Source organism: Phaethon lepturus, unplaced genomic scaffold (assembly GCF_000687285.1).
Source record: "Phaethon lepturus isolate BGI_N335 unplaced genomic scaffold, ASM68728v1 scaffold37258, whole genome shotgun sequence".
Classification (NCBI taxonomy): domain Eukaryota; kingdom Metazoa; phylum Chordata; class Aves; order Phaethontiformes; family Phaethontidae; genus Phaethon; species Phaethon lepturus.
Window position 1 is genome coordinate 23,248 of NW_010560452.1, and position 12,117 is coordinate 35,364.

Consider the following 12,117-nt stretch of genomic DNA (forward strand, 5'->3'; position numbering starts at 1 on the left):
AGCAAGCTTTCACAAGCACAGGCAATACAGGCCAGATGTATACTAGGACCCTGAGCAACATAAAAAGCAGAAGTTTGGGAGGTGGTTGCTTTGTCTTTTCTGACCATTTCTCATCAGTAGAGTCCTTAGAGGAGATGATACCATGTACAGAATAGCTGAACGACCACAGGGACACTGCGGTGGTGGAAGGGCGCTGTAGGGCACAAGCAGCGTGGTACAGTGAGCACAACATATGGGGAAATGCTAGTAAATAGGTTGCAGTCTGCTTCCAGCTAATCTTGGGTAAGTTCACATACTGTCCCCTTGGCTGAAGTAAATTATTTTGTCAAAACTAGTACATGCATATTAAACTGTGTTCCCACTGGTAGGGTTTGATGTTGTAGCTGTGCTGCTTGATACTGCTAACATGGGCCATGCACACCTAAGAGCCCGAACCTGTTGGGATAAAACAAGATCCCACTCATTCTAGTGGGACCAGGATTGCCCTGGAAGCAGTCAGTGTTCCGTGATGTCACTGCAGGTCCAGGCACATGTCTAAGCAAACGGCACAAAGTTGGATAAGAGCTTTAGGGTCCTATTTGTTATCTGAAATGCACCTTGTGTTGGCTTACTTTAATTGTACCTCTCATCTTGAATACAAGTCTGTAAGTCTTCGAGTCTTTTCCAAGAGAATGTCTTGAGCCATTGCCTGTTTACCATTCCTTGTGTAATTGTATACATACATTTTTTTATACGTATGTGTGCATGTGTATATATATGTATAGATGTGTGTGTATATATCTTCTAATGGATAAAATAAAGAGGATAACTTTCTGTTTAGGCAATGACTAGGAGGAAATACTCACGGGTATGAGTGCTCATATGTTGGACTTTTTGTTTGTTTGTTTAGAATGATTACTTATCTTTACTGGCAAATAGTAGAAGGAAGAAAGACCGTGACCAAACTCTTACATAAGCAAATTATTAATGTAAGTTCGACTTTCAGCTTTATCTTTTTTTAAATTTGGCTTCCTTGTTGATTGTCTCATCCTGCTATTGTGGAGCTGTAATCTGCTTTTCCTAGGACAATTCAAGGGAGGGTGGGAGCCCTCCCCCATGTGAATTGTGGGTAAGCTTAATTCACAAATGGAGTTGTTGCAAAATAATTTTACCTTTGAGCTGTGCTGCTGTAGCTCCCTCTGTAGACAGATTATATCAGAATTAAAGAAATGTTAATGATTATTCTGGTCAATGCTTACTGATAGGCCTTGAGCCTCTCAGGAATGATTAGTCTGTTCCAGGCAATGATCAAATGTGTCTTGACCACAGGAAGGAAAAGATAAAATGTTTTTACTTGAAAAACTATGGGCACTGCAAAGGGCAAAACAAAACCCATCTGCACCAAGAGGACAAGACCAGCAGGTCAGTTCGATAGTTCAGATACTGCTGTTTCAGTTATGTGCTTGGTACAGTTTCATGGGGTTCCTCTAGCCTTGCAAATAGGCTGCCATTTTGGGGTATGTCTGTATTTAAAATTTCACCTAACTTGACTGATTACTAGTTAACTCCAGACAGCAAAAGGATACCATGGAAGTTCCCAAACTATTTGTCCCAGACTGGAATTTAACCTGGAAAGATGTAGAAAAGTCCTTACCCTCACTAGACATTATTTATGATTATGAAACTGCAAGAAAACATTCCTAATCTAGGTGTGCAGTGATGTTCACTAAAGGGTTCAGCCACACTTGAACTTTGCCTAGACTAAGAAGGAGGCTGCCCTCCCCTGACTCTGGATTTCCTTAGGGGCGTTTATGGTTTGTGCCTCCCCAATAGCCCCTCCAATCTTTTCAGCTGAGATAAAGCTGAGTGCTTTGATCTAACCCCATTTTAAATCCCATACAACATCAAAATAAACATCTAATGTCTTAAACTTAAATTTCTTTTTCAACTCAGTCCTGCCTGCTGAGCCATCAAAAACCAAATACCCCTGTATGACTGGCCATCATTAATGTGATAACATAAATAAATAAATAAATGTTGATAATAATTCATATCTTGGTAAATATAAATATGTATGTGATAAATGAAAATAAATATTGGCTGTAGAGAGGGGAGTTTAAAGTGAATGGGCATTTTCTGCATGCTGGGGATTTTCAAACACTAGACAACCCTGTGGCCATGTCCAGGGTCACGAGTGGGACTCCTGAGGGGAGGTTTGATAGCCTACAAAATGTGGATATTCTTGTAGTTGCTAAGGTCAAGTCTCAAAAGGAGATGCCAGAATAATCTCCTTGTGGATCTAGTAGAAGAGCCATCTCCCCAAAACCAGGGTAATAGCCTTGGGTGTGAGCAGCACTGGCCATGAAGTTGTGACTGGAAGACAGAATGTAGTACTGTTAATACCAAATATTCTGTCTTTCAGAGAAGCTTTTCTTCATACCACCCCTCCAGGGAACCTGCCCAGCAAGTGCCAGGCTACCCAGGAAGGGTATTTGACAGAAACCAAAGTGAGGTGAGATGGTCAAAAGAAGGAAGTCTCTGCTAGATTTCCCTATGTAGAGCCTGGGGCATGATATAGGCAATGGGTGTGCATTGAACAAAGGCGACATCCTGTATGTATAGAAATAATTGTAAAGATTGATCTGAACAGGTACAAAGATGTAATCAGAATAGCTGTTGGAATACGCATAGTCACAGACCAGCTTGAGATCTGGGGCATATAGTTTTGTTACAGGTAACTGCCATCTTTTCAAACACAAGGTAACAGGCACAAGGGAAACATGGACCTAAACCTACTTGTGAATTTTGTTTTCAGTATCCCTGTTCTGCTGGGATCCTGAGGGGGAGAGGAACTGGCTGCCCACTAGGTAAGCAACAAGTGCTTAACACAGAGACCAACTCTCAGAAGCTCGGCTCAGTAAAAATGTTTGCTGTAGTACAGACACAGCATATAACAGCTTGGTGTAAGAGACAGACGTTTAGTATCTTGTATAAAGAGAAAACAAAAAAACCTGGGTTTCTGGGATAAACGTTTTCTATAGGACCTGCTTGTTGGTAGCTTGTTGCGATGTTGGTGGTGACTTCTAAAGACTCGTCAGAAGTTTCTGTGTACCAGAGAGTTGAATTTCTTTGGGTAAATGAACCACTTTGTCTTCCGGGAGCAGCCACAGGCAAGAATATTACATCATATTAGAGACATACTTCACATCTTGGTGTGAACCTCAGGAGAGGTTATTAATGATGTAGGGTCCCTAGGACATTGTATGTCTGGAATAAAAAAAGCTATGGAAACTTGTGCAGTAGCTTGAACTATTCCTGGTTTACACAAACATGTAACATCACTTGACAGATGAGATGCTTAAATAGCGCAGGGCTTTTTAATGGGGGTGGTTCTTATACTGACAGCAGCACAGTTAACATTACCTCCTTTGTGCAAAACAGATTCCGAACCAGCCCAGCCCAGCAGCTGGCCAGGCATGTCCGAGGCCATGGCGCTCGCTCTGCGTGCTAGACAAGCGGCTCAGTGGGAAGATGAAGATGACAATGAAGATTTTTGACCATGAGCAGGCACAATCAATAATAGATGTTAAGTCATTGGCTGATGTCCTGCAGAAGGCAATACTCATTTGCACTAATGACTGAAGGAAACATTCAAACTTTTTTTTTAACCCTGAATGGAAGAAAAAATAGAACAGATCGCACAGTGCATCCTGAGTGCAGTTTATTATGATGTTAGGGATTATCCTGTGTGTTTGGTTTGGTTTTGAGGTAGCAATATTCTGGTCATAGTCAACCTTCCCCCAGGACTGGCCCTTACCTCAGTACAGTAAGGGTCCCTCCACAGCTGGGTGCCTGTTGTGGACTAAATATAAGGAAACTTGTGCCTAACTGCAAAGCTTTGGTCTAAAAATAGTTGTATATCAGTTACATTATTCAAACTGTTATCTGATGTAAACCAGAAGTGAAGTATTAGTCAAATAAAAACAGAAGGAAATTAAATGTGGTTGTTTTTAATGACTCAGCCATTGTAATGGCTGCAAAGTAACTTGTGTGAAACAGGTTAAGCTTCTATTCCACTTTCACTTGTGAGACATTTTTACAGTTTATTACAGTCACTTAAAAGCAGCTTTGATGCTAAAAGCTATCAGAATTCTTTCTTTAAGAGTGACTACTTCTCAAAATTCTCATCTGTGTGAAACCACTGCTTGTAAACAAAAAGTTTACACAAATCTTTTCCAGTAAAGGCTAGATTGGAAATAACACAATGGAGATTTTTTTTTTTTTGTCATATATGACTTGGAGACACTTGCTGCAGCTTCTTCGTTGAGTTGCTTTGCCATGATGATAATTTTTTTTTTTTAGCGCATTTTCTACTACTGCCTGGTTTATTCCTCTCTCATTGCTTTGGACAGGAAGATGCCTTCGGAAAGAGGCACATCTTTTCCTCATGCTCATAACTTAGGTTGAAGACAACCCAAAAACAGCCACCAAAGGTACATAAAAAAGGGCAAGCTTTACCCACAAGGCAAGATGACGTTTTTCTGCATGTATAGCTGTGGCGCCTGGCTGTGACCACTGAATAAGGGCCCAGCATTTGCACTGGGGGCAGAGACTCAGCCCTGCCAGCAACTTGAGCAGCAACAAAACCCAGACCTTTGGAGCAAGGGTCGTTTGCCATGGTGGGTCACTTGCTCTTCCACTGGCAGCTCAGGGAGCCTACAAGCCTGTAGGATGTAGCAGTACAGGCAGAAGTACAGCACTCATGAAATGGCTGGGCAGAAAGTGGCTGAGCGCATAACATAACATACACGTGACATAGGACATGCACCAGAGATGCATGGTTCTGCAGTATGGGGTGGATGAGCGACATGAACTGAAAGAGGCTTTCATCATCCTGACAGGAAAAACCACCTCCTTACTCCTGTGTTTCTTTATGCTAATATAGATACAAGATACAAGCAACAACAACAAGTCCATCACCCCTTACAGAAGGTAGCATCAATCTGCTGTTAATTCAGAAGTTTGGACTTGCCTTAATTGGGACAATTATGTAGTTCTTTCCACCCATGGCTGATTTTTTTTTGTAATTACCCTTTGCCTCCCTTACAGAAGTTTTTTTAAAATCTTGGCTCTGTGAACGAGAAGGAATTCTAGCCCTGAGGCATACAATCAGGAACGTGTACCTCCAAAGCCCTGTACCACACTGCACCGCCAGCCCACGCACCACGCTGTTCCATTTCTGGTAAGTGCAGTCTCCCCTCACACATCCTGAAGCAATCACCCCCGAGGTAGAGTGCAGCACGTCACCTGAAACAGCAACACCCAAACAAGGAAACTATGAATTCTGCAACCCTTAAGCAGCACAAGTTGCTACTTTACTAAAACAGAATTACACATAGTCAAACATACAAATTGCTACAGCTGCAATCTGAAGTATCTTGTGAGATCACCTCTGAATAACCGGCAGCACATGCCCAATCAATCGGGTCCACTTTCAAATTCCTCATTCCTGTTGAAATTAATATCACATTCTTCTGAAATGAAATTACTAAACTTACTAATTCCATGTATTGGCAATTAAGAAAAGGTGGTCTACTTCATGTTAGGGCTGGCTCCCCTAGAGTTTTCTGTTCTTGCTACTCATTGACAGACAGTCTTCTCTAACCACTAGCTCCTTCCAGAGCAGAGCCAAAATTGGTGATGAGAACACCTGGGAGTTTTTACTTGTTAGAAAAAACAGCAAGCTACCTGCACTAATTTTGACATTTTACAGCAATCTACTGCTGCACAAGCTGATAGAGAACACCACACCCATGAGCCATCAGATACTTGTTTATTGTAACTGCAGACTCTTTTGGTTCCAAGTTAAATCTGGATTACAGTTTCCCACATACCCTTACGAGTGCCCTTAAACCATGCAAACAATAAGCAAAGTAAAAAGACATTTCAGCTCCATTTGCTCTACCAGCACTCAATATATAACTTGCTTTTAAAAATAAATACATTCATGTGCTGTGTCATTAGAAGAAATAATCTTCTATCCTCCTTCAGTTCAAGAAGTCTGGAAGATAAGAAGATGCTCAAGTTTTATTCATGAATTTCCATGTTCAATGTGAAGATTATGGGAAGTTGGCTTGCTTTCCTTGTCAAGATGCAGCACAGCCATCTTTCCATGCAGTAGGAGGGAAATAGACTCACCCTCTATTTTGGCACCATTATTTTCAGGTTCTGTTCTAAGAAAAGTAATATAGATGCTTTTAAGATACCATAAATCAACCTCAAATTACTACACAGTTGTAGAACAGTGTTTAAATTACTAAAATCAAGTTTTAAATGTTTAAATTTTGCCACCAAAAATTGCTGATATAACTTTATAACCAAGAGTTAAACAGCAAAGGAATAGTCTGAGAATTATAAAGCAACCTGCACATACAGGGCACCCCTCACGTAGCCTGTAAAATCTGATCCTTCTATGTTACAGTGTGCTGTTCTCAGACTGTGAACAGCTGTACCTCAGCTTTGTCCAGTGTTGCAACAGAGGGCTTTTCTGCATTCAAGATCTGACCTCACAGCAGAAGTAAAAACTACAGCTGCTGCTTTTCCCAGAACCACCATTAGCGGTCCTGTCTGCAGCAGTGGATACCCTCTCGATGGGGAATTCAGACCTGCCGGAGTAAGACAGCTTATTTAGGCTGGGGGTGTCTGCAAAGCACAAGTCTAGTAATGAGGATCACAGTCTTCCACCAAGCTGTCGGTGATGTAGCTGGACTCAAGGACGGATTCATAGTAGCTTTTTTCAGCAAATGTGTTCACTGTCCAGGCAACCACGTGAATTCCTTTTGAGGACCAGTGCCTCACGTACTCTCTGCAAAGAGCAAAGACACCATAAGAGGAAGGCTGGCACTACCATATTTAAGGCAGACATGGCTAAGGCTACAACTGAGTTTTAGTCTTACATCAGTATCGCATCATCTTTTGCAACATCACCTTTTGTGTTTCATTGCTGTAAACTTGAAAAAGCAACAGTTCTCTGCCCCTTTGAGATTAAACTTAGGATCTAACATAAAATAAAAATACATATTGAAAAGATAAACATTTAAAACAATAAAACCACATGCAGTAAAGAAACTACCTAAACAAACTTACACAACGCTAAGTGGAACTTATTGATTAACCTGTACTATGTCAACTCCACCCTTATACACTAATAGATTGATATTGCCTCCTGACATATTAGCAAGCTTTAACACTTACTGAGAAACAAAATTCTTCTGTATGAGGAAAGCTGAAACCCCACACAATCGCCACAAGAAACTGTGTAGGCTCCAATCTAGAAGGATATCCATCATCATATACAGATGATGTTTCCAGGAGGAACTGAAACGGGGTGTCCCATCCCCAAAATGGCTCAGATGCCAAGGCCGGTGTGTTAGTGCTGTTACAACATTTCTGTCAGCTTGTCTCATCTAGGAGATCAGGGAGAAAAGACCAATTGATTCAAAATTAATATAAATCAGGAGAGGTTAGATACAAAGTGCTAGCTTGCATTTGCAGCTCTACCAGAATCCTTCTTCCCTTCCCCCCCACATACTTCTGTAACTCTTTTAGGAAGCTCCTCATGATATTTGACTGTTTTTCCTTTAAAACATACAGAATAAGCAACTGCTCTTATGTTAAAAAAATTGCATAACAATCAGGCAATGGAATAAAATACATAGTAAATAGACTGGGCAATGACAATTAGGAAACAGTTTTAAGAATAGTCTACATTTACATCAAAATATGAGGTTTATTTAAGAGGGGTCTTGCAGACAGATACCTGGTCATATGCCAGCTGTAAGAGCAACGCGGTTTTTTCTACATAGCTTTCAGAATGGAGGGAATGGCTGTATATTTATAATATGTGCATCTAACAAGCACGGGGTGATCTAATAAGATTATGCAAGAGACTTATGATTTATGCTTCCTTTGTTTTTAAAAGTCTTGGCGATTTTAATAACCCAAAAGTAATCTGGAACTGGGAGTTGTATATCTTACTGAAATTCCCGGACAGAACTAAAAAAAATCCAAAATAAACTTTTAGGAAACATCACCTTATAAACAACATCTGGCATGAAAGAACAGATTACGCTGCTGTTATACAAACGTGGAAATTCCAGGTAGAGTTGTTTTAGGGCATCAACTGCCTGCCAATTAGAGATAACACACAGACGTTTTGTTTATATACATACACTCATATTTACTTTACACTGCAAAGCCATTTTAGAATAATCTCCTTTAAGAATCCTTTCCTGTTGTGTGTAACAAGATTGAAATGGAAAGGTGGGAGAAGAAAAACAGCATCTTGTTTATACCCTTAACATAGAAGTGACATTTTGGTTTTCACAACAAAAGTCCTTTTCATTATTCTGTTTGCAGCAATGAGTAGCATTCTCAATATTTGAAATACCCTTAAATATATTGAGGATAAATTCTGATGTACTACCTAGGGTTTAGTTCAAGGGGAAAAATTAATTTATTTCCATATTTTTCTATACTAAAGAAAAAGTTATTCTATTTTGCATAAAATATTAACGATTGATCACTTATGTCTGCCTTCAGTAAAGCAAATTCTAGACAAGCATGTTTCCTAGTTGGAGGCTGAAGATGAGATTCCAGTTCCCCTCAGCACAGGCAGGAAACTCGCTTTGCTTTGTTTCAAGATGGTGCTGTGAGCTGAACTCACCATTCATACAAGTCTCGGGCTAATTTTAAGTTGCAGCTTCCCAGGAAAATGGAATGGGATGAGGGAACATGTCTTTGCTTTGACAGCCCAACTTTGAATGACAGAAATAGCAGACCCAGCCTCACTCATATTAGTGAAAGGACTGTACCGCATATACCAGTTTGAGACCACCAGAAAAGCAGGTTAGAAACCCAAAGAAAGGGTGAAGGAAGGTGTCTTAGTACAGTAAGCTATACCTGATTTGCATGGCCTTTGACATCAAAGTAGATTATAAGATTGTGATGCATAGACTCCACAACAGCTTCTCTCAGAGTTGGTATCTTTTCACCTTGGAATTTGCTCCTGTAGAAACAGAGAACTCCTCACTGGAATGCAGTCAAGATACACATGTGCACACACACGGGCACGCACACCCCCAACTGCACAGAGCTGTTTCCTAGGGATTCTTAAACATAGTTTGCTGATGTACTAGTATTATAGGTGGGATCAAGCACCTCTAGCAGTGACAGCAGCGGCTCTCACCCAGTAAAGGCTGTTCATGTAGACGGATATGTGCACATACCCTCTTCTACCAGAATCCCACTAGGCAATTATATTCTTCCAAATTCAAGGTCTAACCCGATGCTCACTGACCCCATGTCCCACACCAAAACACTAAGCTCAGTTCTCTGCCTCTTTCCTCAACTACCACAAATAAGCATTCAGTCCCAAACGCTGACGACCTGTTCACCTGCGTTCCCTAGCTCTGAGCCAGACGTGCAGATCCTGGCAGAATAAGCAAGACAAGCTGAGGATATAGGAGGAGCAGCTCCACACATCACTAATTTATTCCTGATAAGGTGACAGTGAACAACAGCTGATCAGCAGTAACTACCTGTGTGGAAGTTCTCCCTGAGTGGCTCAGGTGATGGTCTTTCCAGTAACAGACTCATGGCTGGTACATTTACAAGAGTCTGGAAGTCCCAAACACAGCATCTCAGAAATACATGGAACACACACTAAAATTTCTTCCTCTAAAATGGATTCATTTATGATACTGTAGAAGTTGCATTGTTATCAAAATGTATAAAACTATTTTCCCCAGCATATCACTGGAAAAGACCTAATCAGCCACTGGGGTCATAGCTCCTACCTGAGACTACCCAGGAAATCTGCCTAGCTCCTTTTCAACAGTATAAACCTAACGTTTAGAATCCCCAAGACACAATCAGTCAAGAAATATGTGTGACTAAAGCTAATTTTAGAAGTAATTACTCAAGCCAGTTTTGACATATTGTGAAACCCCCAGTATCTTCAGTGCCCTGCAGCCAATTTAAGGGAAGCTTATGTAGAGATTAACCTGTTTCATGTTAGGTGCCTGTGTATTTTGTCCTTGAAAGCCAATTATCTTGACTCTGCTTCACTGTTCCTATTGCAAGGATGGGTAAGGAGATCTATTCTCCTATGCTTCTAAAATCAAATGAGAAGTAACAATAACTAAGTTTTAAATTTACAAGAATTCTAGTCAGTGATAGATCAAAGCAATTATTTTGTTTATCAAGAACATTTTGTTTTACTCTTGAAACCGTAGTTTCAGAATAGCAATAATTAATTTACCATAGCCTATGTTTTGCAGATGGATTAAGCCTCCTAATTTCATCAAAAGTCAAGTCAGACAATCTTCCAGACCCATCAGTTGTCCTTTCTACTGTTTCATCATGCATTAGAATGGGAACACCATCTGCAGTAAATTCAAGATCCAGCTCAACACCCGTTGCTCCATTGTCAGCTGCCTTAAAAAAATAATCACATACACAACAGAAGAGACAACTTTACAGATTTAATATAGGTACAGCTAAAATTAGTTTGTATTCTGGTAAAAACCAATAAACTATTAATGTTCTTTTCAATAAGCTTGATCTACAAAACAAAGTAGGTTTCATCCAAGTTATTGTGAGAAGCATTCATAGATCAACTGAAAGTATACAATCTATTTTACAGATAAAACCTGTGATAATGTCTCCATCTTGGGACTGTTTCAGAACAAAAATGCAGAAAAGAATCCTGCTCTCTCCTTCTGGTTCAATAACTCCCGAGTCCTTAAGCTATGTTACTTTCTAAAAGAGAAGGGAAGCAAATGCCTACAGTTTAAATAATTTACAGATTAACACTTACAAGCCCAAATCAGAGCAGGCCATCAGAGCAAAAAGTCTTTGCTTGCACAAGGAAAAGCTATCATCCCTTTTTTTTATGGAACACAGGTGCGATTTTTCCTTTGAGAGTCTGATTCACCATTCATGTGCAGTACAGTTGATCCACCATATGCAGCAGATACAAAACTTCGCAGAAGCACCACTTACCATGCTTGTACAAAACAGTAGATGTATGTAGGCAAATCCCTGCTTCTTTCTGAGGCATCCCCATATCAGGGAGCAATAAGCTGCTGGGTTGCCTCAGAACATTTCATATATCCTGCTCCTGCCCTGGCTCTTTCCCAGGAACTCTTCAGAAAAGCACCCGAGTGAACTGCAAGCAAGATTAATTGTTCTAAAGGCCAAATGCACTCCTGGGAAAAGGGCTAATGCACCAGAAGGACAATGCCAGGTATGCACTAGAGGTTACTGTAGAGGTATCTGCCAAGTAAGGATCTCCATTGTGCAGCTTCAGAATTTATCAGAATAAATAGCCCTGCCTCACTGAAACCATCAGATCAGCAGAATCTCATCATCACAGACACACATTAGAGAGACTGCTCATCGTGATTTCAAATGATTCTCAGAAACTGATTTTGATCCCTGGCTGCACCATGATGCCTCCCAGACAAGGCAGCAGTAAGTTTTTCATGGCAGGGCTGTACACAGTGAAGCTCTAACAATACCAGATTTTCCCATAACTCTGGATTCTCATTACAGGTCTTCAAGGCTTAAAAAGCAAACAGCCTGTTACTAAGTTGCTGTCTGCACTCTACCTTCTGTTGCAACATCAGCAAAATACAGTAACTCCTTATTGCTACACTGCCAAAATATCCATCAACACTAAGGATGTAACACAGTTCCCACAGAAAGACTCAGATCTGATCAAACTGTTCTGAACCTGCTTGGGGATGAAGGACTGACAAGTCATACGGCTTCCTGCGGCAAGCCAGAAAAAGCTGGCGTTATTCAGGTGACAACAGCTTGGTGCCTGCTGAAAAGACAGATCATCAAACATAATCCACAGGCTTGTATTACTGTCCATCGGTTTCAGTCTCTCAGCCACCAGACCTAGGGGAAACAGGCTGCCCGAGGTGCTCTCTGTCTCTGCAGAGCAGAGATTTGCCTCACGCCTCTAACCTCGTCCCAGGCCCTGCACGTCCGTTAGCGGCTGGGCATGTTAAACGCGCTTCCAGCGCCCCACGGAGCAGGGCCGGCTCTCCGAGCCGAGCGGGGCCGGGT

General features: G+C 41.0%; 2 protein-coding genes across 2 annotated transcripts in view; one reads left to right on the plus strand and one right to left on the minus strand.

Annotated features, from left to right (window-relative positions):
• The window catches only part of TMC5 (transmembrane channel-like 5), an 18,995-nt gene extending 15,459 nt beyond the window's left edge, over positions 1 to 3,536 (plus strand). The window contains exons 18-22 of the mRNA XM_010293677.1: positions 890 to 968; positions 1,309 to 1,401; positions 2,402 to 2,491; positions 2,795 to 2,846; positions 3,421 to 3,536. Of these exons, the coding sequence (XP_010291979.1) occupies positions 890 to 968; positions 1,309 to 1,401; positions 2,402 to 2,491; positions 2,795 to 2,846; positions 3,421 to 3,536 (430 nt within the window). The remainder of the gene's footprint in view (positions 1 to 889; positions 969 to 1,308; positions 1,402 to 2,401; positions 2,492 to 2,794; positions 2,847 to 3,420) is intronic.
• Positions 3,537 to 6,624: 3,088 nt separating this feature from the next.
• Positions 6,625 to 10,647, minus strand: GDE1 (glycerophosphodiester phosphodiesterase 1). Its single transcript, XM_010293678.1, has 6 exons — positions 10,628 to 10,647; positions 10,301 to 10,477; positions 8,941 to 9,046; positions 8,073 to 8,165; positions 7,234 to 7,445; positions 6,625 to 6,844 (listed from the first exon to the last, which is right to left on the minus strand). Exons 1-6 carry the CDS (start codon positions 10,645 to 10,647, stop codon positions 6,697 to 6,699), a joined length of 756 nt encoding a protein of 251 aa, XP_010291980.1. The 3' UTR covers positions 6,625 to 6,696.
• Positions 10,648 to 12,117: the final 1,470 nt, after the last annotated feature.

What these genes read in the sequence shown, in the direction of transcription:
- GDE1 (XM_010293678.1), bottom strand. Translation starts at nt 10,647, where the DNA reads ATGCTTCTCACAATAACTTG. An exon ending in ATGCTTCTCACAATAACTTG is followed by an intron (nt 10,478 to 10,627) that starts GATGAAACCTAC and finishes TTATTTTTTTAA; the next exon opens with GGCAGCTGACAATGGAGCAA. An exon ending in TGCCAGATGTTGTTTATAAG is followed by an intron (nt 7,446 to 8,072) that starts GTGATGTTTCCT and finishes CTGATCTCCTAG; the next exon opens with ATGAGACAAGCTGACAGAAA.